This window comes from Dipodomys merriami, unplaced genomic scaffold (assembly GCF_024711535.1).
Source record: "Dipodomys merriami isolate MVZ:Mamm:240054 unplaced genomic scaffold, mDipMer1.0.p SCAF_8, whole genome shotgun sequence".
Classification (NCBI taxonomy): domain Eukaryota; kingdom Metazoa; phylum Chordata; class Mammalia; order Rodentia; family Heteromyidae; genus Dipodomys; species Dipodomys merriami.
Window position 1 is genome coordinate 23,415,051 of NW_027206401.1, and position 27,406 is coordinate 23,442,456.

The 27,406-nt window shown below is 39.3% G+C and overlaps 1 protein-coding gene across 1 annotated transcript; it reads left to right on the top strand.

The window, feature by feature from the left end:
• Slc18b1 (solute carrier family 18 member B1) lies at window positions 1-27,324 on the top strand. Its single transcript, XM_070010903.1, has 14 exons — window positions 1-161; window positions 1,719-1,852; window positions 7,376-7,471; window positions 7,769-7,842; window positions 12,117-12,264; window positions 14,000-14,156; window positions 16,866-17,002; window positions 18,095-18,196; window positions 21,123-21,214; window positions 22,765-22,860; window positions 24,593-24,667; window positions 25,669-25,762; window positions 25,866-25,915; window positions 26,425-27,324. The coding sequence occupies exons 1-14, from the start codon at window positions 2-4 to the stop codon at window positions 26,489-26,491; spliced, it is 1,482 nt and encodes a 493-aa protein (XP_069867004.1). The 5' UTR covers window position 1; the 3' UTR covers window positions 26,492-27,324.
• Window positions 27,325-27,406: the final 82 nt, after the last annotated feature.

Genomic DNA, 27,406 nt, shown 5'->3' on the forward strand with positions numbered 1-27,406 from the left:
AATGCAGGATGCCAGCCCGATGCCAGGCGGGGCCGCGGCCCTGGTCGACGAGCCTTGCACGCTGAATCCCGGGCCCCCCACAGGCCGAGGCCCGGGCCCGGGACTGGATGCCCCGCGCACGGACGACGCCGCGGGTTCCCCGACTCCTGGCGGGAGCGGAGGTGACCGAGCGCGCCGCGCGGGCGTCGGGCCTGTGTCTTTGACTGTGGCGTTAGCGTAGTCAGTTTTTCTTTTTCCAGCTCGCTGTGATTCCCCGTGAGGTTCGCTAGGTCTCGGGGTCTGGGCCAGGGGTCGAGTGTGGGGTTGCCCACCTAGGGCAGCTCAGCTCCGTAGTTCGGATGCATTTAACTTAGGTGTGCCTTTAGACTGGGGGCGGGGGGCAGGAAACAGCAGCTGTCTAGCGTTCACTCCCGCCCTCCTTTCCAACTTCCTCTCCTTTCCCTTCTCCGACTCCCAACATTTGTACCAAGGTTTATTTTTTTCTTTTAACTTCCTCATCGAGCACTGATTTTGGGGTTTTTCTGGATTGTGATAGCAACCTCTGGAAAAAAATAAAGCAAAACAAATACATTGTTTTCCCCCTCAGAACCATTTGATTAAAAAAAAAAATAAGGCTTGTGCTTGCTTAGATGTTTGAATCAGAGTAATTGATTGGGGATTAAAAAAAAATGTCAGGCCAGCCCTGTGAACAAATGTTGAATGAATTAATGTAAAAAAAATAGTAAGCAGTATAAAAGAAATGACTGATATAGCGATACGCGGGGCTCCTCTCTGCAGATCAGACTATTGTGTTAAATTCATCAGTTGAATGATTTAGTTTGTTTTTTCCTACTTATACTTCACTGAACCTAGAATTCCTAGTACATAGCTAACGCTGCATGCTTTAAACATGAGTGAGCCTGGGTAATACATGAAGCCAATCAATAGTCTGAGAAATCAGAGGTGTTACATTTCAGCAGTCTCTTTGGAGATCACCCTGCTTGCTGGCAGCCTTGAAGAAGTTTATCAGTGACCAGGGAGATAGGCCTAATGGTAAAGGCAAAACAGACCTAGTTGATGCTTTCATAATTCCTGCATTGAAGTTCTCATAGGAAAAGGGTATACAGATGAAAATGATACCTTTTTACATCACATTGAGGTTCCAGAGTGGTTTCCCATTCCTTTGGTTATGTGCTCACTTTCTTTTTCTTTCTTTCTTTCTTTCTTTCTATCTTTCTTTCTTTCTTTCTTTCTTTCTTTCTTTCTTTCTTTCTTTCTTTCTTTCTTTCTTTCTTTCTCTCTCTCTCTTCCTCTCTCTGTCCTTCCTTCCTTCCTTCCTTCCTTCCTTCCTTCCTTCCTTCCTTCCTTCCTTCCTTCCTTCTTTTTTATGTACTATATGAGGCTTGAACTCAGGGCCTGGGCCCTGTCTCTGAGCTTTTTTTGCTCAAGGCTAATGCTCTACCACTTGGAGCCACTTCTGTTTTTCTGGTGGTTAATTAGAGATAAGAGTCATGGACTTTCCTGCCCGGGCTGGCTTTGAACTGCAGGCCTCAGATCTCAGCCTCCTGAGTTGCTAGTATTGCAAGCTTGACCCACTTGCACCCAGCGTGCTATATTTAGAATAGCTCTTAGTTCAATCCATGTCTGTAGGATGCTTCATCTCTGCAAGAAATGACCATGTGTATTTTCATCCTCAGTCTAAATTACACCCCTGTAATCACATTGCATTTTTATTCAAGGTGATGGCACTGAAGAAAGCGAATCACCCAGGCGGCTTTCCAGAGAACAGATCTTTGTACTGATATCAGCAGCTTCCATGAACTTAGGCTCCATGATGGCCTATTCAATCCTAGGACCCTTTTTTCCCAAGGAGGTAAAACCTTTTTATATTCTTATAAATTAGAATGTTCTATTTCAAGGTCTGCTTACAAAATCGGTCATATATAGAATTTCAGTTAACAGAATGTTTCATGTAGTACTGGAGATTTAGTGGGTAAAGCAAAACAGAAAGAACATTTTCTTAGGTAATAATTCACCTAAAGTATAATTGACTTTGTGTACATGACTTTGTTTATCATATAATATGATTAAACGTGGAGACTGCAATTAGGAAAAGGAGGCACATTGAATACTTTAGATTTAAATGCTGCTGAAGAAGTGTTTTGGTTTGCTTATATCTTGGAATTAGGAAATTGTAACCTAGTAAATTCTCTTCCTCACTCAAAGAAGCGATATTTGCATGAAGGAAGAGTTCTCATTCATATTGCCTAGTTAAATCTAATGGTAGCCTTTTAGATGGAACAATAGGTACAGGCACAAATAGAATATCCCCAACAGAGTTGCATGGAATATGGACTAACTGGGGCATAATATAACAGGGTAAAGAGGCATGGGGCAAGTGTCAACAATATGTCAGTGTATTTTGTTTTGTGCTTTAAGCCAAAGCTTTGGGCTCATGATGAGCTGGCAACTTCTCAGTCTTCTAACATGTAATCCTCCACGGGCTACAAAATAAAGATAAAGTAGCTTTTCTGCTAGAAGAAAATGTGGCTCCTTACTCACAGAGCACACACTGTTTTCCATGCAGTTCTCATTCATTTGCCCATTCCCACCCATTTAACCAATTTGGTCCTTCCAGAAACCCCATCAAGGAGGGTAGAATATATGAATTCTGTCATGATGCAATGAAGAAACCATCTCAGAAGTAAAGGGACTTCCCAGCCCAGTCCTATTCCCTAGAGGCTTAAGAAGTTCCTTTTGTGAAGTGTGCTAGTCATGGGATGTGGTAGGGCAAAAGAAGGTCAGAAAAATGTCCATCTTGTGCCCGTTCATGAAAAGTGTGGAATAAGAAGAAAAAGAAAGGCTTCAGATGACTTGGAGATCCTGTAACAATAATCACAACAATTTAAGAGGTTGTCCCGAAGTTATGAAATTCATGAGAAAGCTTAAGAGACACGAGGAAGGGAGGAGACCTGGAACAGAGCAGCAGTTAAATGGTGTGATGCTGAATGGGGCTCCAAAGGATAAATGTAAGGTGTGGCTTGAGAAATGCTGGTTTCTATAGTGAAAAGCAAAAGCAAGAACCCTCCAGGTATGGTCAGGGGAAGAGTAAAGAGAACAGCTGGGGGACAGCAGACAGCTCCCATGTGGCCTAAACCTAGGGTGGAATGAGCTTTGCTGAGGCCCCGAGAGGCAAGCTGCAGCTAGCACATGAGAGCACTTGAGTGCTTGTCAAGAAACTTAGTCACTGGGAGATCATTACAGACACTTGATTTGGGTTTTGTGGAAAAACTATTGATGGCTTCGGAGATTATAGAAGGAAAACCCAACTCAGACCTACTGTCTCTTACTACACACTCAACACAGGTCACTTTGGTAGCCTCTAAAAATAAACAAGTAGTACAACTCCACAGGAGCAGACACCATCTGGGTATCCACTAATCCTAGTCAGTTCTGACATTCTCTACTTGGTGATAGCATCAGATTTTTACAAATTGAGGGCTCTGTTCCCAACACGGTCCACTCCCTCCTCTATTTTTCATTTGCCAGTCATATACCTCAGGTTGCTTTACTTCTGCTTCCACAATCCCATCCTTAATGTTGAGAATTTGCTTGAGTAGCCACAGAACTCAGGGAAACACTTCTGCGTACCAGTTTATTGTGAAGGCTACAGATGAGGGGATGCATTAGGTAAGGGACACAAGCACAGTACTTCCATTCCCTCTGTTGATACAGTACACCGGCTGCATCCAGGATGCACCCTCCTCCAGAAAACATGGGTAGCTACCCAGAAGTTCTCTGAATCCTGTGTTTTTTGGGTTGCTATAGAGATTTGTCTAGGCATGATTATTTAAACTGATTGTGGAAGCCCAGCAAGACCTTGAACTCTTTGCTCAGTCTTTTTGGAGCATGATCCCACTGGAAGGAGGAAGGTCCTCCTTCCAGAGATAAATGAGATTAACAAGGTCAGAGATAAAAGCCACAAGCCTTGGAGAAAAACAAATTTATATATACATATATATGTAGTTATATACTTATATCCCAATGAAGTATGATAGAAAAGAACTGAAGTAGGATTAAGCAGTTATGAAGGTATTTCACAGCTCATCTGAGACTGAGCACCATTAATGTTTGTTTTCTGTTAAGTTTGGTCTACATACAGCATAATCTTTTGCTAGGCTGTCATGAAAGTGTCTTAATAATGACATTATTCTTGTTTACACCATTACCTCATGTGGTAAAAAAGGAATGGCTGTTTTTGAAATCTATAGAATTACAGGTTCAGTTTTTAAGCAGTTACTGCAGTGCAGTATGTCTGCCTCTGTGACCTCACCCACCACTAAGGGCTTAGGCAGCCACTTATGAAGGTCTTCCTAGGAAAGGGGCCTTTCCTAATATTTACCTTAGAACAGTAAGTTCACAGCTAGGGGAGGCCAAGACAGTAGGATCAAGAGTTCAAGGCCAGCCTGGGCTACCTGGCACATTCTAGGCCAATTTGGGCTATATACTGAGATCAAAAAAGAACAAAACAAAAAACATGTGTTAAGCCGGGTGCTGGTGGCTCACTCCTGTAATCCTAGCAACTCAGGAGGCTGAGATCTGAGGATAGAGGTTCAAAGCCAGCCTGGGCAGCAAAGTCTATGAGACTCTTATCTCCAGTAAGCCACCAGAAAACTGGAAGTGGCACTATGGCTCAAGTGGTAGAATGCTAGTCTTGAGCTGAAGAGCTGAGGGACAGCATCCAGACCCAGAGTTCAAGCCCCACAAACAAAAAACAAAAAACATGTGTTTTTCTATGGTAAAATGTTCTGTAGTCTGAAATGAAAAGAGCATCCTTGAAAAAGGTTAAATATTAGATGATTATAGTATCTTGCATGAGAAGGGATGGAGAACATGTGTTCTTAAATTTGAAGACAGAAAATTACAATCCATATTCTACTAGCCATAATTACATTTCAAATGTAATTATGGCTAGTAGAATATGGATTGTAATGGATGTGTGTATATGCGTGCATGCATGTGTGTGCCTGCCCGTGCATGCTGCATTTCTGTATGAATGAATAAAATTATTCAAAGCTCAGGTGGAAGGATGAATCTAAGGTAGACTCCTCTAACTATAGCCTGCTGGCATGATGCCTGATTGTGGAAGATGCTTTGTCAATGGCTGCTGACTGGGAGTCTAGATCTGTACAAGTCAGACTTCAAGCTTCATAGTGTGCAGTGTTGCCAAGTTATCTTTGAAAAATTAGCCTCATTAAATTCTTACAGTTAATGTGCATAGGATCATATAAAATAATATCATTTTATGGAATGAACTCCAGCAAATGGAAACAAGAGACATTTTTTAGTTGCTGTTGTTGCTGTTTTTTGTTTTCTTTTCCTTTTGTCTTGTTTGTCAGTCTTTGAGAGGATAAGATGGGACACAAAAAAGGTGGAAGAAAGGGTGAACAAATACAACAGCAGTACTCACTAGATGTTATTGTGGGTAGGACAGGAGGGAAAAACTGAGAGATGTAGGGAAGGTGAGACAAGGTCCAGAAAGAATTGCACTCATTACCTGACTCATGTAAGTGTAAGCCCTCTGTACCTCACCTCTGCAATAACAATAAAATATTAAAAATAAATAGCTAGTAAAAAAAAACAAATAACATTTAAAAAATTCCTCTAACTAGAGGCCCTATAAAATATGCAGCATTTTCAGTGGGTTAAAGAAAGTTTTCAACCTTGTCTCTATTTTTATACATGAATTCAGTTGTGTATCACCACTATAGCATTTGAACTTCAAATGAATTAGATTTAGGATAACTGCTACTATAATGCTTGAAAAAGACCACCAGAGACCAAGATCGATGTAATCAGCAGTGAGGTATTTATTGTGAGCTAGCTCAGTCCTCTGCGCACACAGCAAGCAACTGGTGAAGTTGAGAGGCCCTGGGCCTAGGGTTTGCAGCAGTTTTATACACTCTTTGGGGAAGGCTGGGGCTTTGCACTCTTCACATCATTCCTTGACAAATCAACACACACTTCGGGAGAATCATAAAACATCTCTAAAACATGATTTGCATGTCCAATGGTGGGAAGGAATCTAGAAAGGATTATTGGTCAGATCAAGGGGTTGATGCACTTTATAATTATTGGTTAAAGTCACAAGGGTGGTGCAAGGGAGTACATGCAGAAAGGCAGGACTTCCTGGTTAGATATTGGTCACCACTCCTAGGTGGGGGGCTGTCTAGAATCTCAGACAATTCGGCTTATCTTAGGTAAGCATCATCTGCAATTTTCCAAGGACTGTTTGCACTGTGGAATTTTCTGGCTTTAGGACTGCAGTAGGTCAGAGGCTGAATTCCAGAATAAAATGAGGTCCCAGGTAAATTATTGGTCAGGCCTTTTATGCCCCCATTTCTTCTTGGATACTTTGGAAGCCAATCATGGATTCCTCTGAGTAATTTTATAGGATTTGACTCTACTACTTTTGTCCAGGGGCTGGTACTGGGCTTGTAACACCATTAACTGGACTGTATTGATTCATTCTTTTACAAAGACTACCTTGCTTCATGAGAAGAAGTCCAGTCCCTGACGATTTCAGAGAACTACCTCTGTCAATGAGTCTACCTTGCTGCATCTAGGGGTACTGTTACACCATCTGTAGGAAATTTAGAGCTCCCTGCTGGAGCTCAGTGTGACTAGACTGAATGGGGCTAGATATGATCTCCATACCAGTTTAAGGGATTTCCTATGCCTGCAGGGTTTTTTTTTGGGGGGGGGCAGATGTTTTTGTTGCCATTCTTCTCCCTTCCCATCCCTTCTACCTCTCCCCCCTCCTTTTTCTCTTCACCAATTTCCCCTTTTCTCTCCTCTCTTCCCCTCTATCTTCTCCTCTTTCCTTTATAGAGACTGCATCTCACTTTGTAGCCCATGTTTTTTTTTTTGTTTGTTTTTTGTCAGTGTGGGGCTTGAACTCTGGGCCTGGGTGCTGTACCTCAGCTTTTCAGCTCAAGGCGAGCGCTCTAGCACTTGAGCCACAGCACCACTTCCGGTTTTCTGGTGGTTAATTGGAGATAAAAGTCCCATGGATGTTACTGCCCAGGCTGGCTTTGAATTGTGATCCTCAGATCTCAGCTTCCTGAGTTGCTAGGATTACAGGTAGTGCCCAGTGGGAACAATTCTTTATAATCATGGTGAGTAAATTATTTTCATGTCAGAGACTAGCATTTTTACTATCTTAGTTTCCCTTCCTGGCCTATTCCACTTATTTTAAAATTAGAATCTTTGAAATTCTCCAATTTCTATTTCCTTTATTGATGTTCTTTAACATTTGTAGAATCTTTGAAATTCTCCAATTTCTATTTCCTTTATTGATGTTCTTTAACATTTGTTCCATTCTTATTTTTCAAAGGCTGAAAAGAAGGGAGCCAGCAACACTATGATCGGTATGATCTTTGGGTCTTATGCCTTATTTGACTTGCTGGCATCTTTGATATTTGGAAAATATGTAAGTATTGAAGTTTATATACATTTTCTAATTTTTAAAAATTACATAATTTTATCCATGGATAAGGAATAGCCACCATTATAGTTTTATAAATTATGCCCCTGTTGACAGCCCCAGTCCTTAGAATTTTTAAACTCTCTCCATATTTGTAATTAATATATACTATTCTTTCAAATAATTAGTGTATTATTACACTAACTATATATATGTTTCCTTAGTTCTATAATTGAGGATTTGTTTATGCAAATATAGATGTGTTGAAGCAATCCACTTACCACTCTTTGACATTTATTATAGCTTGTATGTATTGGAGCAAAATTTATGTTCATAGCAGGAATATTTGTCTCAGGAGCAGTTACAGTTCTCTTTGGGTAAGTTACTTTCTGATATGTTTGGGAATTTGTTGAGCCTTTTTTTTTTTGGGTCCGTTTGTGGGGCCTGAACTCTGGGCTTGGGCGCTGTCCCTCAGCTCTTCAGCTCATGGCTAGCACTCTACCACTTGTACCACTTGAGATACAGTGCCACTTCCAGCTTTTTTCTTTTTGCCTATGTGGTACTGAGGAATCGAACCCAGGGCCTCAGGCATACAAGGCAAGCGCTCTACCATTGAGCCACCTTCCCAGCCCATGTTTGGGAATTTGAGTAACTTTCATCATCTATCGTCAGTCATAGATGTTCATGTCTCTTTAAACACTGCTAATATTACAGTCTGCTGAATGTATGGTTTGTGACTAATGGTGAGAAGAGATAAGTGAATAGAGAGCAATGTCTCCCCATGTAGCCCAGGCTGGCCTCGTACACTCCTTCCTCCTTCCTTGAGAATGGAAAGACTGGCAATAATATATCAAGGAAAGAGCCTTACTATTAAACTTATCACTAGGCCCAATGTGGTGATGTGCACCTGTAATCCTAGCACCCAAAAGGCTGAGGCAGGGGGATTTTGAGTTGGAGGCCAGCCTAAGCTATATAACAAGATCCTGACATAAAAACACCACACAACACAATACAACACAGCACAATAGAACACAAAACTGGCTACTTTATCTCTTGTGACTGAGAGTTATAGAAACTTAACTTCTTAGTTTTCTGAAGTTATAGAAACTTGTTGACTTAATGAAATAATGAATTTCTTTCCAAATGGTTTGAGCACTATTATCCAAGTGCTAAAACAATTATCAAATCTTTTTCAGCTTCCTAGTTCTATTTCTTCTTCTTGTGCTATGTTCTTGGGCAAGCTCTCTCTTTTGGTGACCAGAAGGTATCAAAGCACCAGCAGGAAGAGAGTGCTGCTTTCCTAATAGCTCCATTAGAGTCATTGAAAGGAGTTCTTGCCTGATCTTTGTTGCCAGCCCATTCTTGCCTCAAGGCCTCTATAGACAAGACAAAAGAATCTTATTAGTTTTAGGAAGTGGGGAAGTGAAGAAAAGGAAAGTAATGGAGGAAGTGAGATCGGAATATAGTGTACACGTAAGTAGAAATGTCCCAATGAAATTCCTCCATGTATAACTAATGTATGCTAATTTAAAAAAATGTTCTGAGCTAGGTGCCAGTGGCTCATGCATGTAATACTAGCTACACAGGAGGCTGAGATCTGAGGATTGCATTTGGAAGCCAGCCAGGGCAGGAAAGTCTGTGAGACTCTTATCACCAATAAACTACTCCAAAAAAGGCGGAAATGGCACTGTAACTCAAGTGGTAGAGTGCTAGCCTTGAGCACAGAGAAGCTCAGGGTCAGCATCCAGGCCCAGAGTTAAAGTCCCAAGACTGGCAAAAATAACTAACTAACTAACTAAATAAATAAATAAAAATGTTCTGATTGACAAGGTCAGTTTAAGTGCTCATTTCTTTTTTTTCTTTTTTCTTTTGGTCATGGGGCCTGAACTCTGAGCTTGGGCGCTGTCCTTGTGCTCTTCAGCTCAAGGCGAGCTCTGGAGCCACAGTGCCACTTCCAGTTTATTGGAGATAAGTGTCTCATGGACTTTTCTGCCAGGGCTGGCTTTGAACCATGATCCTCAGATCTCAGTCTCCTGAGTAGCTAGGATTACAGGTGTGAGCCACCAGTGCCTGGCTTAAGTGCTCATTTCTGAACATGAAATAGAATTGTTTTCCCTTGGCTATTTCCAGGAAAAAAGAAAGAATGCCAAAGGCAAAGTAGCTCTGAAAATTATTAAGCTTAGAATCCTCAAACTAGCAGCAAAGTAACTAATAATGGGAAAGAGCTCATACAAGTGCCTGGGGAACAAAGATAAGAGTATGAGAAGATAAACTGAAGTAAAGCGTGGAATGAAGTAGGTTTTCTTTTTTCTTCTTCTTCTTTTTTTCCCTAGTCTTGGATCTTGAACCCTGGGCCTGGGGGCTTTCCTTGGGCTGTTTTTGTTCAAGACTAGCACTTTACCACTTAAGCCATGGTACCACTTCTGGCTTTTTTATTTTTCTGTGATTAATTGGAGATAAGAGTCTCAAGACTTTCCTGCCCAGGCTGGCTTCAAACCATAACCCTCAGATCTCAACCTCCTGAGTAGCTACCCACCAGTGCCCAGCTCTTCTTCTTCTCCTTCTTCTTCTCCTTCTTCTTCTTCCTTCTTCTTCTTCCTTCTTCTTCTTCTTCTTCTTCTTCTCCTCCTCCTCTTCCTCCTCCTCCTCTTCCTCCTCCTCCTCCTCCTCCTCCTCCTCCTCCTCCTCCTCCTTCTTCTTCTTCTTCTTCCTCCTCCTTTTTTTTTTTTTTTGTCGGTCATGGGGCTTGAACTCTGGGCCTAGGCGCTGTCCTTCAGCTCTGCAGCTCAAGGCAAATCCTCTACCACTTGATCCACAGCACTACTTCTAGTTTTCTGGTGGATTATTGGAGATAAGAGTCTCATGGACTTTTCTTCCCGGACTGGCTTTGAACTGCAATCCTCAGATCTCATTCTCCTGAGTAGCTAGAATTTCTCCTGAGTAGCTAGGATTACAGGTGTGAGCCACTGGTGCTCGGCGGCTTTTTTCTTCTTTTGGTGAGATTATTTTCTGCATTCTTTTTCTTCCTTTTTTGATGGTTGGTTTTTATTGAAGGCTTGAGACCTATCATGAGAGAAACCTGCTAAACCTGCTAGTAAGATTTCCCTCATGTATAGGTATTGCCAGAGTGATTTCATACTCAATTCAACTTCAGTATCTCTGGGTTCTACACCTGTTAGAAGCAAATGCTGATAGAAATATTTGAAAACAAAATGCATCTGTACTGAACTTTTTTTCTTGTCATCACTAAATAATCCAACATGACAATAACAACTATCTTCATAGCATTTATGTTGTACTAGGTATTGTAAGGAATCATCTAGAGATGATTTAAGGGAGACAGAAGGTATGGCTTAGCAGTAAAATGCTTGTTCACAATGAGTGAGACCTTGTGTTTCATCCTCAGCACAGCAAAAAATAAGTAAATGAATGATGAATATAAATCAAATAGTAACAATGGTCTAAAGCACTTAGCTGGATGTGTAATAGATTATATGTAAATAGTAAGCCATTTTAGAATAATTTTTATGCTGGTACAGAGGCTGGAACTCAGGGCTTGAGGACAATGCCTTAGCTTTTTTCCCTCAAGGCTACCACTTGAGTCACAGCTTCATTTCTGACTTTGGGTAGTTAATAAGACAGAAGAGGCTCATGGACTTTCCTGGCCAGGCTGGCTTCAAACCGAGATCTTCAGATCTCAGTCTTCTGAGTAGCTAGACTTTATGTGTGAGTTACTGGTACCTGACTATGCATTTTGTATGAGGCATTTGAGTGTACTCCTATTTTTGATACCCAAGGGGGTTGGAACCATTTCCCTATGGCAACTGATGGATGATTATATTCCATAAGGGCCTATTTAGTATTTTTATCTAGGGAACCAATTCTGTCAGCAGAAAAAGAAAATTTGAGTTATTATGACTCAAATTTTATTTTATTTTATTTTATTTGAGAACATACTGTACAGAGGGGTTACAATTACATGGGCGGGATAATGCATACATTTCTTACCAAGCATTGCAGCCTCCTCCTTTGTTTACCCTTCACCTCCCTTCCCAGCCTCCCCCCTCCCCCCCACCCAATCATACCCCCCTCCCCCCCCCCCACACCGACATTGTAAAGCTGGTTTTGACATGACATTTTGTACTTCTCATTGTTGCAACAGTCCACCTGAATCCTTATATGACTCAAATTTTAAACAATAAAGGCAATTTTCTGCTGAATGTTAAAAAATAAGTCTTAATTCCCCCCCCCTCCCCCCCCCACACACACACCCTGTGCAGCAAACCGGAGCCAGTGGCTCACATCTGTAATCTTAGATCTGAGGACCTGCAGTCTAAAGTCAGCCAGGGCAGGAAAGTCTTTGAAACTCTTATCTTCAATTAACTACCAGAGAAACGGGAAGTGGCATTGTGGCTCACAGTGGTAGAGCGAGCTAGCCTTGATCAAAGAGAGCTCAGGGAGATCACCCAGGTCCTGGTTTCAAGCCCAGGACCAACAAACAAACAACCCGAAACCCCAGCATATTCTTAAGAGAGAGATTGACTTTTTAACCATTATGCATAATAATCTACTCTTTTCTATGAATATAATCAAAGTGAAAAAGAAAACCACACACAGGTTGACATATGGGAATTGTCCTTTTCTTTTTTAGTGTCTTGGACCAACTTCCAGATGGACCCATATTTATTGCTATGTGTTTTCTCGTGAGAATAGTAGATGCAATAAGCTTTAGTGCTGCAATAACTGCATCAAATGCCATCCTGGCAAAGGCTTTTCCAAATAACTTGGCTACAGTATTGGTATGTACTTTATATATTTTCCTTTGCTCCAGGTCAGAATATTTGCTTGACCTTCTAAGCAAAAGCTGGACTCCATTCTTCTGAACCTACTTTTCTTGACTGACTTCTGCTTTTGTTTCCTTATACCCTAATTTATTTCTATTTCTAGCAACAAGACTATGCCATTGATGGTAGTTAGATGCTCTTCCTGATGTTTCTCAAACTGAATGGGCTGTTTCACAGGTAGATGTGCTCCAAACCAATTATTACTTCACTACTTTTAGTAAAATCTTTTGAGTAGTATTTAGCCCTCTCCCTGTAATCTAGGTCTTGACTGAGTTACCTGAAATAGTCCTCTACTTCAGAAAAGAGTGCCTGGTTGTGAATACTTAGCTCATACCAGAGCTCTTCCTCCACTCTTCCCAGATGTTTAGAGGTCTGTATGGAGTCTGTAAGTGTTTCAGTAATGTTGGAGGAATGCAATCTTATTTGGGCATAAAAATCCAGAGCCTGCTGGCATCACACTAACAAAGGTTCTTACATATTGTCTAGATGTAAACCTAGTGTTAGTGACATTCCAGATGTCCTGTCCCACCCTGAGAATCTGCCTTTCTCACCCTGGTAGCTTCCTCTCAGGTTCCTGTATCCACCCCCTGTAGGACCCCAGGTTAGCATATCAGACCAAAAGCTACCTTTATTGTGTGTATTTGTTTTCACCTTAGTACCAAAGACTCCCTTGATTTACTCATATAATACCATAGTTTGAATTTTTTTAAGCTATCAAATGCACTTCTCTATATAGTTCTTTTATCTCTCCTTCCTTCCTTCCTCCCTCCCTTCTTCCTTCCTTTCTTCCTCTCTTTTTCTTCCTTCCTTCCTTCCTTTCTTCCTCCCTCCCTCCTTCCCTTTCTCTCTCTCTCTCTTTCTTTCTTTCTTTTTTCTCTTTCTTTCTTTCTTTCTTTCTTTCTTTCTTTCTTTCTTTCTTTCTTTCTTTCTTTCTTTCTTTCTTTCTTTCTTTCCTTCTTTCCTTCTTTCCTTCTTTCTTTCTCCCCTCCCCTTCCCTTCCCTTCCCTTGCAAGGATAACCCTGCTGCACCTTGATGGTTATTCCTGTTCTGGCTAAGAGCATAGGTTCATTTGCAATGTTAATAGTTTCCTAAATTGACCCTAGTTCTCACCCATCAACAATGTATAAGAAAGTTTCTATTTTTGGATCTTGGCAGAAATTTGTGTTGATAAGTATTTAGTCAAAAGTTCATGTCTTGAGATTTAATCTCTTCTTTTCTTTTAATGAGTGAGGGCAAGCTGCTGCCTGTTTGGAGAGTTATTTGTATTTCATTTGTCAGCAGTTTATATAATTTTCCCAGGAGCCCATTTCATTTTTTTTTTTCTTACTGGCTATCTGAATGTCTTTGGGAAATTCGTTTTTTGGTTATATTTTCTCTTATTTTTCATTTGTTCTTTGATATGCTTGCCATGCATAGTTTTGCATATTTTCATATTACTGGATTTATCAGTTATTTCTTTTATGTTTTGTGTTTTGTAATGTAAGTAGAAAATCTCCACCATGCTCACATATATTTTATTTTCCTAGTATCTTTATTATTTAAACATATGCATTTAAATTTTTGGTCTATCTTTGTGTGCAGATTGTGTGTATGTATGCAGATTGTGAAATACGATTTTTTTTTCCAGATGGTCAACTGTTAATTCTTCAAGTACAATACATTAACTCAATTTTGTTTTTCCAATTTTAGGGAAGTCTTGAGGTTTTTTCTGGACTAGGATTCATTCTAGGCCCTCCTTTAGGTGGATTTTTGTATCAGTCCTTTGGCTATAGTATACCTTTCATTTTTCTGGGATGCATAGTTCTGTTGATGATACCACTCAACATATGCATTGTACCCAACTATGGTAAGTCCAAATTTATTTATTTCCAGAACCTTAATGTATCAGAAACTTGAGAAATGTAGGTAATTTACCTATAAGAATGTCTTCATATCATAAAATCTTTCCAACATTTGAAACTAACCAATTATTGTATGCCAGAGCTCTTGAGTTGAATCACATATTTAGAACAGGAAGTTTCTATAGGTCATACATGGCCTCAATATTTCTAGAAGGCTGTGAGATATGAGTGTAAGGCCAGTTTTCCTGACCCATAGTGTCTCTCAGTATACCTGTGGCATAGACCAGGTGCAAAAATATAGGACCACATCAGGCAGTAACAAAAACCACTATGATTTCAAAGCTTTATACTCCATGGGAGACAACCTACACTGTGTTAACTGTGTCAGTTTTTCTTTCAGATATAAATGCATATGTTTTCCTTCTACATATCCATGAGGGATAGGAATATGTAGATTCAAAGAGGTATACATGTTCAGGGAGGCACAAAACACGGTGTCCTCATTAGGTACTTGTAGCTTATTTGTAAATCCTTCTATCCAGATGAAATTTACCAGTCAGGGCTATTATTACTATTATTTTAAAATTGTTATTATTCTCCTTAATTAGCTGTACAAAAGGGTTTCAATTCAAGATGTCTATGGATACAATGCATCTTGGTCATTGTCATGCCTTTCATTATCCTCCCCATCTCTCCCATCCCCAGCCATCTCCTCAAGGTTGCCTAGACATATATTGGACATTGTGCTCTTATCAAGTTACCAGTGGAACAAAATTAGATAGCTAACTTCTAGTTCAGTTTTCTAAACTGAAGGAAAAGGTTAAAGAGCCAGAGAAGTAGTTCCATACTAAATCATATGGTGGTGCGTGTCTTTTTTTTTTCAGTGTTTCTTCAGTCGGATGCTTGGCTGATAATTAAGTAGTAGATGCCAATTCAGTCTCAAGAAGCAGGAGAAAAACTTGCTGACTCTTTATCATACAAGATAAAAGACTTTGCTGCTGGGCATCCATGGCTCACACCTGTAATCCTAGCTACTATGGAGGCTGAGATCTGAAGACTGGGGTTCAAACCTAGTCCCTGCAGAAAAGTCCCTGTGAGATTCTTTTTTTTTTTTAAATTTTTATTTTTTGGGTCTGGTCGTAGGGCCTGAACCAGAGTTCAGCGCCTGGGCACTGTCCCTCAGCTCTTCAGCTCAAGGCTAGCGCTCTACCACTTGAGCCACAGCGCCACTTCCGGCTTTTTTCTTTTTGCTTATGTGGTGCTGAGGAATCGAATCCAGGGCCTCATGCATGCAAGGCAAGCACTCTACCACTGAGCCACCTTCCCAGACCCCCTGTGAGATTCTTATCTCCAATTAACTCCTCAAAAACTGGAAGTGGAGCTCTGGCTCAATGTGGTTGAGTGTTAGCCTTGAGCAAAAGAGCTCAGGGACAAACTCAGGCCCTGATTTCAAGCCCAATGACTTAAAAAAAAAAAGAGAGAAAGACTTTGCTCACACAGACTAAATACTTAATAGCAGAGCTATTTAGAACTTCTTTGACTAGGTCACTAGTCAAAGTCACTCCTGGAGATCTTGCTTCCCCTCCCCACTTGGTATCTTTTGCAACCTCCTCCACCACTTATTAATTTGGCATGTAGTTATCTTCATTTTTGTTATCAATTAAAATTTCTCTGTATCCTTATTAAACTTGAAGTCCTATGTGGTTATATTTCTATCAACTGAACCATGCCAAGCCAAAACAAACAAAAACCCGAAAAGTTTCAATGCAGTTTTTCACCTACTGTATATCTTTAAAAAAGATAGAAAGAAAGAAATCCAAACCAAAACTTGTGTTTGATGCTGTTAAGCCCATAAGTGTCCAAATGCAAATCTGTGGTGATCTCTGGGCAGAAGCACTACAACTGCCATCTACCTAGACACCTCCTGGGTCTATAGCATCATGGAGCAATTAGCTTTATGCTATTTAATTGGAAATAAGAATGTCATGTATTTGTCTTCCCAGGCTGGCTTTGAACTAGGATCCTCAGATCTCAGCCTCTTTTATAGGTAACATTACAGGTCTAAGCCACTTGCTCCAGATAGGACATCTAAGTTTTTGGATGAATCAGACCTAGAGTCAAGTCTTATGGACTAGAACTTGAAGGGAAAAAAAGCAGGAAAAAATGAAAGGAGTTGTGCAATATGCCTGGAGGCTGGGAGGAATACTCCATGCTTGGTATGGGAAGAAGTTGAATTAAATGTTTGGGGAATTGTAGGAAATGAGACTTGATACTAACTCATCTTAAATGCTAGAAATAATTTGCATAGGATTCAATGGCCTCCCCTTTCAATCTAGTATTTGCTTTGCCAACAGAAAAAAAATAACGTTGTTTTCTTTTTTAAAAAATAAACTCATATTTCTCTTTGAGCACACACACCTTATTCCTTTAGTAAATCATAAATGATGCTTTTCTCTGCATCAAATCACATTCTTGAATTCTCTATCCTGTCCAGAGAAAGCCTTCTGGGTTACAACCTGAACCCTAATACCTCTTCTTCCACTCACACTTGGATTCCAGTTAGTTCTTTTTGTATCTGAAAGAATATTTTTTTGAAGAAAATAAAATGTGGCCTTTACATTTGAATATCTTAAGAGATGCAAATGGAGATGATATTCATTTTGGGGCAGAGTTGCTCTGGTTTATTTATTTATTTATTTTCATTTTAATCCTAGAGTCTGATCCCAGCGAACACTCCTTCTGGAAACTTGTCACTATCCCCAAGGTTGGCCTTGTAGCCTTTGTCATCATCTCCTGCAGCTCTTGCCTGGGCTTCCTCGACCCTATTCTGTCTCTTTTTGTCTTGGAGAAGGTAAGAAGCTTGCTTGTCAAAAAGGGCTGCTTTGTATTAAGCAGTCATAATTGCTTGTCCTTGGGCCTTTCTTTGGGAAAAGACCTTTGAATGGCTTTGAGGAAGAAGAGATAAATTGGGAACTGCACACCAAGGTAGCTGGTTAAATATTAATACTCCATTGATATCAAGCAAATTAATATTATTATCCTTTGTTTTAATACTAGGGGCCTCAAAGTACAGATTGTGGACTGTCAGCATCATTATGAGCTTGGCACACATGCACATCCTCACAACTCTATTGTTCTTGTGTCAGAAACCTTAGGACTCAAATCAAAGACTGTCTCTTGATAAGCTTTCTAGGCAATTTTTTAAACTTGTGAAACACTACATAATTCATAGGACCTACATTATATGTTTGATATCAAATGTTACAAAACAAAGCATGTCTATCTTCTGCTCTCTAGTTAGACATTGTTTTCCTCCCTGGTGAAAAAATAGGTCATTTACCAAAGTAAAGTTAAAATTAGGAAGAATACTGCAGTGGCCAATTTTGATTTTGAACTTGATTGGATTAAAAAGTACCAAAGGGATTAGTTAAGCAGAAGTCTAGGTGTGACTGAGAGTTTTTCCAGAAAGGATTAACTGTGGAGAAAGTATTGAAGGCAATGTGTATTCTGAATGTCAGAAGCACCATTTTGGATGGAATAAAATGGAAAAAAATGGAAAGCCAGTTAGCACAGGCAGGTATGATTCTTCCCTTCCCTTCCCTTTCCTTCCCTCCCCTCCCCTCCCCACTACCTTCTCTCTCTCTCTCCCTTACTCCTTACTGTTGTCTTTCCTTCTCCCTCTTTCCTTCCCCTCCTTTCCTGGCCACCATGACATGAACAGCTTTGCTCTATCACACTCTTCCTGCCATGACATACTGAAACCATAAAAAATAATTCCTCCTTATAAGTTGTTCTGTAGGGCATATTGGTCACAGCTATAGAAAGCTAATGAATAGGAATGCTGCATGTATTTAGAAGAGTAGTAACAATATGTGTTGAAGGTACATGCTTATTATAAGAAATGCCTTAACTATGTAACTTCAATGAAGGATTTCTTTTTCAGTTTCATTTGCCAGCTGGATATGTGGGATTGGTCTTCCTGGGTTTGGCACTGGCCTATGCCATTTCTTCACCGCTGCTTGGCATACTAAGTGATAAAATGCCAGTATGTACACTTGATGTTTACTTGAATTGTTTTTTGTGTGCTTAGATCAGTTTTCTAATGGTTCCTCTTGCATTCTAAAGGTCCCTTTAGCACTCCAAAGGTCCATAGGTTAAAACTGGTGGACTGATGGAGAGACTCCAATGTTTTCAACCTCAGCCATCACCCAGAGAAGATTCATTTTTAATTACTTCATATGGACAAAGAGGATTCTTAGCTGAGACTGTTAGAAAATGATTAGTTTATACTTTCTTTTCAATTTCTTAAAAGAAGAAAATCTTCCTGTGCTGCCACAGATTCATCCTGAAAATGAATCTGTAAAAATTAGGAAGAATACTAGGGAGTATTATAATGGGACTTAATTAAATTGAGAAATTTGGCTTTAGGAAAATTCTGATTTACAAAGTGGGAGTTTTAAGCATCGGCCATGTAAATGCACATTGATTATCCATTTTCTTAGCAGAAAATCACTTCTGTTTTAATGTAGTCCAACCTATTCCTTCTAAATGCTTACTGTACAAAACTGACCAGCCAAATCTTAAAGTTTTATGGCTTCTTCTATGACATTAGTGCTTAGTTTTTGTATTTTCTCTCTTCATTTGACTTGCATATATATTTCAGCACTTACATCATGTGGGAATTATTGGGTAACCAGATGGCAAAAAAACTAATGTCTTAAAAAAATGTTTGCAATTTGGGATTAACATAGTTGTGAGCCAGGCATGTTGGTATATACCAGTTATCCCAACACTTGGGAGGCTAAGGCATGAGATGTCCAGTTTGAGGCTTGTCTTGGAAAAAATAAATTCATAGAGAAGGAAAGAAAGAGGAAAAGAAAGAGAAAGGAAGAAAGAGAGAAAGAAAGCCAAGAAAGAAAGAAAGAAAGAGAGAGAGAGAAAGAAAGCCAAGAAAGAAAGGAAGGAAGGAAGAGAATGAAAAAGAGAGAGAGGGAGGGAGGGGGGAGGAGGAAGGAAGGAAGGAAGGAAGGAAGGAAGGAAGGAAGGAAGGAAGGCTACTGCCTTACACAACAGAACAGATAATATATTGCTGTGATTTTTTTTTTAGACTGAGTTTATAGAAGTTTATAAGGGATAATTTTACTGGACACTGTTTTTGGCTAGTTAGACTTCTATAACAAACATCATACTCTGAGGAATTAAAAAAATAAAAGTTTTTTTTCATTTTTTAAAATTTAATTTTACTGTCAAGGTGATATACAGAGGGGTTACAGTTACATACATAAGGTGGTGAGGACATTTCTTGTCAAATATTGTTGCCCCCTCCCTTGTTTTTCTCCCACTTTCCCTTCCCCCAAGTTTTCATAAAGTTCATTTCCAACATGTCTTGTGAGTGTCATTGAATTTTATATTGGTACCCTGTGTTTTGTATATATGTTGATCTGAATTAGGGAAGGGAAGGGGAACAACAAAATGAGACAAAGGACAAAGGGTGAACCAATGTAACAGCGATACTCTTCTATTCATTTCTTTATTCCCTTTATCCCATCCGCCTATGTAATAAAAGGAAACCAATATTTTTTTGAAATGGAAACGTGCTCTTTATATTTTTAGTTTTGTCTTTTGTTTTGAGACAAAGTTTCCTATTTTGTTTGCCTGGGCTACCTTGAACTCTGCTTCCTGGTCCTCATTCTTGCTTTTACTGCTGAATCTTATTTCATTGTATTCTGTATTTGTACCATCATTTGTTTGTTCAATCTCTCTTTTCTTTTAGTTTTTTAAAATGATTTTATTGAGATTAAGTGATTACATAAATTTCACAGTGTTGTGAGATAGTGATGCTTAGTTAAAGTCACGAACACATTTTAACCTTCACAAGGCAAATTCTCATTATTATGGTCTATAATGTTTGTGAATTATATGAGCTTTGACAATACAACTATTTCTTCCACATCAGGTGATATGTACATTTCTTTCCTTTTGTTTAGTGTATGCTGTTACCTCTTTCTCTCTCATATCCTCTTTCCCATCACTGTCCTTGAGTTGTTTAGTTCATTTTCATTAATGTCCAGTGCAGCTGGTGGGCCCCTCTGTTGTATATTTTCCCGTTTCCCTCTGATTTTGTGCCAAGGGCCAATTTTTGCTTGATGGGTGGATGATGGCTGTCTCTAGTGTCTCCTTTTTGGAAGAAGGGACAAGAGAACTCTCTGAAGATTCTTTGTAAGAGAGCTCCACCTTCAAGACCAAATCACCGTCTTAAAGCCTGCCTCCAGATACCATAATTAGGATTTAATATAGGAATTTGAGGGGAATATTCCCATTCTGTCTATATTAAGGGCTTTTCAAAACAAGGCAATTCTGTGTGTGTGTCTTTGTGTGTGTCTCTGTGTCTGTGTCCTAGGGCTTGAACTCAGGGCCTGTGCACTGTCCTGGAGCTTTTTTACTCCAAGCTAGCATTCAATCACTTGAGCCACAGCTTCACTTCTAATTTAATTAGATATGAGTCTCCCAGACTTTCCTTCTCTGGCTGACTTTGAACTGCAATCCTGGGATCTCAGCCTCCTGATGATAGGATCTGATGATAGGATCTCAGCCTCCTAGGGTTATAGGTATGAGCCATGGGTGCCTAGCTATTAATGTGACTTTTCTTACCTATTTTGACTAGTTGATGGCTTCTGTATGGTGACTGTTTAGGAAACTCTTAGATATTTTGAATAGTTCACAATGTGTAAAATTCTATAACACACACCCTCCTAAGGAATCTATGTCCTTTGCTCATCCTTTACCTTGTGGTATATTGTCCTTCCTTTTGAGTTAACATCTATTTTTTCTTAAATGTAAAATTTCTTTTCTTTTTTCAAGGCATTGGTAGTTTTGAGTATCATGATTTGCGTTCTCTAATGGTTTTTAAGTATGTTTGCTTCTAGACGGTCCTTCTCTAAGCATTTCTCTGGGCTCTTTTTCTTTACCAGAATCAAAGGAAATGGCTTCTGGTGTTTGGCAATTTAATCACAGCAGGGTGTTACATTCTCTTAGGACCTGTCCCAATTTTTCACATTAAAAGGTAATTTTTCTCTTTCAGGGTTTTGACCAAATGACACTAATAATTATTTCAAAAAGAGTATTCTACTGATATGACTTAGTAATTTAAGCCTTAATAGTTAAATAATTCTTTTTATTTAGGTCTCTATTGAGTTATTTGCTAGTCTGATAGTACTTTATATTCCTAGACATTTGGGTCAAACAAACAAGACTGCTAAATCTTTATCAAATGCAAAAAATGCTAAGTCTTCTGTTTCAACCCAATACTTGTTAGTGCTTATTTTAAAATAGCATTTGTTTCTACTTTTGCTTTATAGTTTTTAGAATATATATGTATGTATGTGTGTATGCATAAGTGCACATATATAAATAACAATGATTACTTTTTCTTGTTTAGTACTGGGACTTGAATACAGAGCCTCAAGGGTTCTTTACGTTTAAGCCACATTCCCAACCTTAGAATATATCTTTTTCTATTTTCACTCACTTCTTGAGTCTGGGACCACATTTGGTATGTTTGTAGCATCTAATAGTTTCTCATTAAAGCTTGTTAATTTTTTTTTTTCTGAAATAAAGCAAGCTTGTTAGATCTTTTAAGATACTTTTTGGAGAAGATGTGTTATCATGGGAAGAGAGATCTCAGTCTTTCAGAGTTGGATTTGAGTTTTGATTATGTCACTTACTATGGTGTGAACTTGGGCAAATCAGTAAACTTCTAGGAGCCTTGTCTTATTATCTGCAAAAAAAGAGCACCTGTAATGTGAAAGCAGCCATACATAATACTTACAGGAATACATAATACTTACAGGAATGAGTGTGGCTATGTTTCAATACAGGTTTATTCCTAGACAATGACATTTAAATTCTATATAATTTTATAATAAAGAGTCAAAATAAGATTTATATCACAAGTATTAAATGAGATAATATATGAAGTTCCTGTTGTCATGCTCAAAATAGAACAAATAATAGTTTCATCTCTTCTTTTACCCCTTCCTTTATTATTGTTTAGTTGGTGAGTTTCAAGGCTACATGATTCTAAATGAATAGAATTTGGAGAGAATTTTGTATAGTAAGGTTGTTGGCCCAAGATGCTTGCTACTTTATCCAAAGATATTATCAGATAGATGAGCTGATTTTTTTCTTCACAAATACAAGGAGCTAATAGATGATCAGGCTTAATGGCAATAGAACTGGATAGGAATGACAATAAAACTAGTTACATAATCTGTTAAACTAACTTCTCTGAGCCAGGCACCAGTGCTCAAACCTGTAATCCTCGCTACTCAGGATGCAGAGAGTTGAGGATCACAGTTCAAAGCCAGGAAAGTCCATGAGACTCTTATCTCTAATTATCCATTAACAAGCTAGAAGTGGAGCTGTGGCTCAAGTGGTAGAACTTAGCCTTGTGCAATAAAGCTCAAGAATAGTGTACAGGTCCTGCATTCAAGTCCCATGCCATCATAATCAAACAAAAATAAAACTAACTTCTCTGAGATCTTATCCTCTTCACCTTTAAGATGGTGTATCTTAAAATGCTAATGTTTTGTTTTTTATAAAACTCTCTTATAGTCAGCTGTGGCTGCTGGTGCTGGTATTAGTTATAATTGGCATCTCCGCTGGAATGAGCATAATTCCAACTTTCCCAGAGATCCTCAGTTGTGCATAGTAAGTGACTCCCATTGCTTGAACAGCTGCCTCGTGGCTAGCTTCCTCAAATCTCTTGGTTTTGTCTGATGTTGAGTACCTTCCCCAATAGTAAATCTTCATGATCTCCTAGTCTTAAAATGTTAAGATATAAATTCTATTAACACACAAATAGGTTTAAAAAAAAAGGATTAGTCATAGATGATTGGCTCAGTTTATACTTCAGAGTATACATCATTTTGCAAGGCCAAACAAATGGAAAGTCTTTGGCACTGTCCCTCTTTTATCATAGGAGATCCATATAGGAGCACAGGTACTTGGCCATTGGTCCTGGATAGGACAGGCCTTTCAATGAAAAATACCAAGTAAAATGATAGTGCTGGGTCCAGTCTACACATATCACACAGAACTCCCTCTGTGTTTCCTTAAAGCCACCCATTGTTCTGCTTGACTCATTTGGGAATCTCTTAGATGATTGTGATTTATAAGAATGTAATACAAAGGGGTTATAATTCTTTATATTGTACCATATATGTGATAAAATTATCTTCAGAAAAATTATGGCAATTCCTCCAAGTTACATGGATATATATTATTTTACTTGTTGGTCTTAAAATGTTGTGTATACTAAGCATATGTTCCTCGATTTGCTCTTTTATGTTAGAGACCGAATATTCTTGTTGTTGGTTTCCAGGTTATTCCTGGTTTATCTTAATCCCATGCAGGTTTTCCCTTTTGTTGAAAATCAATGAACTTGGGGCTGGGAAGGTGGCTCAGTGGTAGAGCGCTTGCCTTGCATGCATGAGACCCTGGGTTCGATTCCTCAGCACCACATAAGCAGAAAAAGCCAGAAGTAGCGCTGTGCTCAAGTGGTAGAATGCTAGCCTTGAGCTGAAGAGCTGAGGGACAGCGCCCAGGCCCAGAGTTCAGGGCCCATGACCAGCAAAAAAAAAAAAAGAACTTTTATTATTTATCATCTTTAAGTAGTTGTGCGTATAAAGGAGTTGCCATTTAACAAAGCAGTTTGTGAATACAGTGCATCTTGATCAATGTCACCCCTTTCAACATTCGCACCACCCCTCCCCTCCCCATCCCTTTCCTCACTCTTCCTAAATTGGTAGGATATAGTCGGATTCTTGTCTGCATGTTTCCTTTCTTTCCTTCTTCATTTGTTTACCCTTTTCCTCTTGACCCCACTCCACCCCTTTTGAGTAGCCACTTGTAAGCATTATGCCCACCTGTGGTCCTCAGCTCCATTGAGACTTGAGCTCTTCCCTGCCCTGGATTTCCTACCTTACAGCTGCCCCTCCCTCTCTCCACCCAGACCCACCTGAACTCCCATCCATCTCACTTCCTAATTTCCAGACCCTGCTGCTACCTATAGTGGAGGCTGCCATGTGCTCTCTCTCTGGGGGAAATATGGTACCTCTAATAAACCTTGTAATCATCTTCCTCCTGTGCCTGCCTGCCTCCGTGGGGTCCCCTGGCATGGATGGGGAGGGTCCTTTCACCACTTCCTTGTATTTTATTTTGCTGAATTTAATTTTGGCTTTCTAAGGAATTACATTATTTGAGATCTCACTTGAATCTATGGTATTTCCGTTAATACAGTTATATACACTTGCATACCACCCAATGTATTTACTCACGAGTTTGTATGTAAGCTAAATTTAGTTTCCACATATAAAGGAAAACATGGGTCCTTTGTCTCCTGGGTCTGACTTACTTCATATACTCATGTCTCTCTTTGCAGTGAGAATGGATTTGAAGAAGGATTAAGTACACTGGGACTCGTTTCAGGTCTCTTTGGTGCCATGTGGTCAGTTGGGTGAGTAGTCATTGAATTTACTCAGACCTGAAAGACAGAAAATACTGTCTTTATTTTACGGATGAAAATATTTAGACACCAAGAGGTCACATGAGTTTCTCAAAGACTAACAGTTTACACTGGGGAGAGCTTGAGTCCCAATCCACATCTTCTGCCTTAGAATCCTAGTCTACCAGCAGACTGAATACCAAATCAGAGTGGTCCCACTCTGTTTCAGTTGAATGATATTTGTGAAATTCCTTTAGCATATCACCTATTTCAAAAAATGTATTCTTTGGACTGGGAAGGTAGCTCTTTAGTAGAACGCTTGCTTCCTATGCATGAGGCCCTGGGTTTACTTCCTCAGCACCACATAAACAGAAAAAGCTGGAAGTGGCGCTGTGGCTCAAGTGGTAGATTGCTAGCTTGAGCTGAAGAGCTGAGGGACAGCACCCAGGCCCAGAGTTCAAGCCCCACAACTGACCAAAAAAAAAAAAAAAGTATTCGTTTAGTGATGTATTTACTTAATTTTTAGCTTCTACTATGCCAAAGAGATAACTGTATCATAGCAGCATCACAGATAGTGAATAAAGATGTATTGAATGGATTCATATTAGATGCAAATACTGTAAGGAGAAGGAGTAAAGATTCTTTTGAACATGTCATACTTATAAAAGCTTTTTTTTTTTTTTTACATAAGTGCCAACCTTTCAAAAATTGTTTAAATAAATTTAAAAACAGCATTTTGGTAGAATTTTCTTTCTTTTCTCTCCCTTCTCTTTTTGTGGTACTGAGGATCAAACACAGGGCCTCAGGACCTCACACACTATATTCTGCCATTGAGCTACACCCCCAGCCCTAGAATTATTTTCTTATAGCCATGCTTTGTCCAAGAACTGGCCTTTTTCTTCGGAATTTATATATCTAGTAAAAGGAAGATGCATGCCTAATGTATCATGCACCTTACATAAAGTATTTTTGTGCACTATTTAATATTCATTCATTCTTCTTTCCATTGTTAGTGCTTTTATGGGACCAATGCTTGGTGGATTTCTGTATGAGAAAATTGGTTTTGAGTGGGCAGCAGCTATACAAGGCCTGTGGTCTCTCATAAGTGTAAGTAACCATCTTTTTCCCTCTTTTTTTGTCCATTTCTTTGTGATTTGAGGAAACTTAATTTAAAGGATTTAAATTAACTTTACCTTTTATTATGTTAAAGGGACTAGTGATGGGCTTATTTTATCTTCTGGAGTACTTCAGAAAGAAAAGGTATGCTTAACCTCAGGTCTTTTTTTTTTTTTTTTCCCTCCCCATAAAAGCCAATTTATGGAGATGGGAAATAAATACTGTCTTAGATTCATTCTTTTAGTCAGCAGATTTCTGGGTACCCTGAGGCTTATCACTTGGTGGACATTAGGAGCATATTTGGAGCGGGCCCCTGTGGCTCATGCCTGTAATCCTAATTCCTCAGGAGACTGAGATCTGAGGATCATGGTTCAAAGCCAACTTGGACAGGAAAGTCTGTGAGACCTTGATCTCCAATTAAGCACCAAAAGCACTTGAGCTGTGGCTCAAGTGGTAGAGCACTAACCTTGAGCAAAAAAGCTCAGGGACAATGCTCAGGCCTCTAGTTCAAGCCTCAAGACCAGTACCTGCTGCCCCCCCCCCCCCCACACCCAAGAACATGTTCAGATGGAGATGTAGGTACTGTGAGTGTTTCTTTGTTTTTAAGATAAATAATACTGAGATTCCCCTATTGTTTTTTTCCTCCAATGTAGGTCTAAATCTCAAGACACTGATAGCATGGAAGAGGAACAAACTGACCTTTTGTCTGGTGAAAGCTAGCCTCACAAGTCTTGTTACAAGATGGAGAGATGGGTTCTCCGGGCCTTGAACATCACTGCTAGAAGTGTTTCTTAGGTGTACAAACAGAACTTTGTGGACCTCATATTTGCATTCTTGAGAGAGTCAACTTATATTTGGACAATTCTTTGTTGGACTAGACTTACAGTTGTTTTGAAAAGTTAGCTTACTGAGCCAACCATATGAGAAAGGGAATGACAAATCAGCAAGTTTGTGGATTTTTTTTTCTATGCCAGTACTAGGGCTTGAACTCAGGGCCTCATGTTCTCATTTGGCTTCTATCATCAGAGCTGGTGCTCTACCAATTGTGCCATGCCTCCCATCTTGTGTTTTACTGGTTGGTTAGACATGTAGTCTCACAGACTTTTCTGTCTGGTTTAGTATCAGACTTCAATCCTCCAGACCTCAGCCTTCTGAGTAGCGTGATTACAGGCCTAAGCCACTGGCACCCAGCTAAAGTTTGTATATTTTAGTCACCAATATTGGCTCAGGCTTTTTTTGTTTCTTCTATTTACTATTTATTTAAGGCACTGTTTCTATGAATGTATCTTTTCAGTCACTAAGAAAAAATGAGGTGATTTGTTTTGTACTATACATACAAAAATAACGCAAAATATAAGAATTATTGTGAAATCCATTTTAGAAAGATATATGCTGTCTGTGTGCTGAGGGTTTTGTTCTTGTTGAAAATTTAAATTTTTTGCCTGGAAAAACTCTGTAGCATTGCTTGGCCCTTAATTTTTCTTGCAAAAAATTTGTATTTGTGTAAGATGTCTGTTTTTGTGACATTTTCAATTAAGATCTAAATTTTTATAAACATTACGTGGTATCACATTAATTATTCATTTATCTTACTGTCTTTGTGTTTCACGTCTTCCCTCTGATTTCTTTTTGCTT

Coding starts and splice junctions, on each gene's coding strand:
- Slc18b1 (XM_070010903.1), top strand. CDS start 2: ATGCAGGATGCCAGCCCGATGCCAGGCGGGGCCGCGGCCCTGGTCGAC. Junction 14,157..16,865: donor ATGCATTGTACCCAACTATG/GTAAGTCCAAAT, acceptor TTTTAATCCTAG/AGTCTGATCCCAGCGAACAC. Junction 17,003..18,094: donor CTCTTTTTGTCTTGGAGAAG/GTAAGAAGCTTG, acceptor TTTCTTTTTCAG/TTTCATTTGCCAGCTGGATA.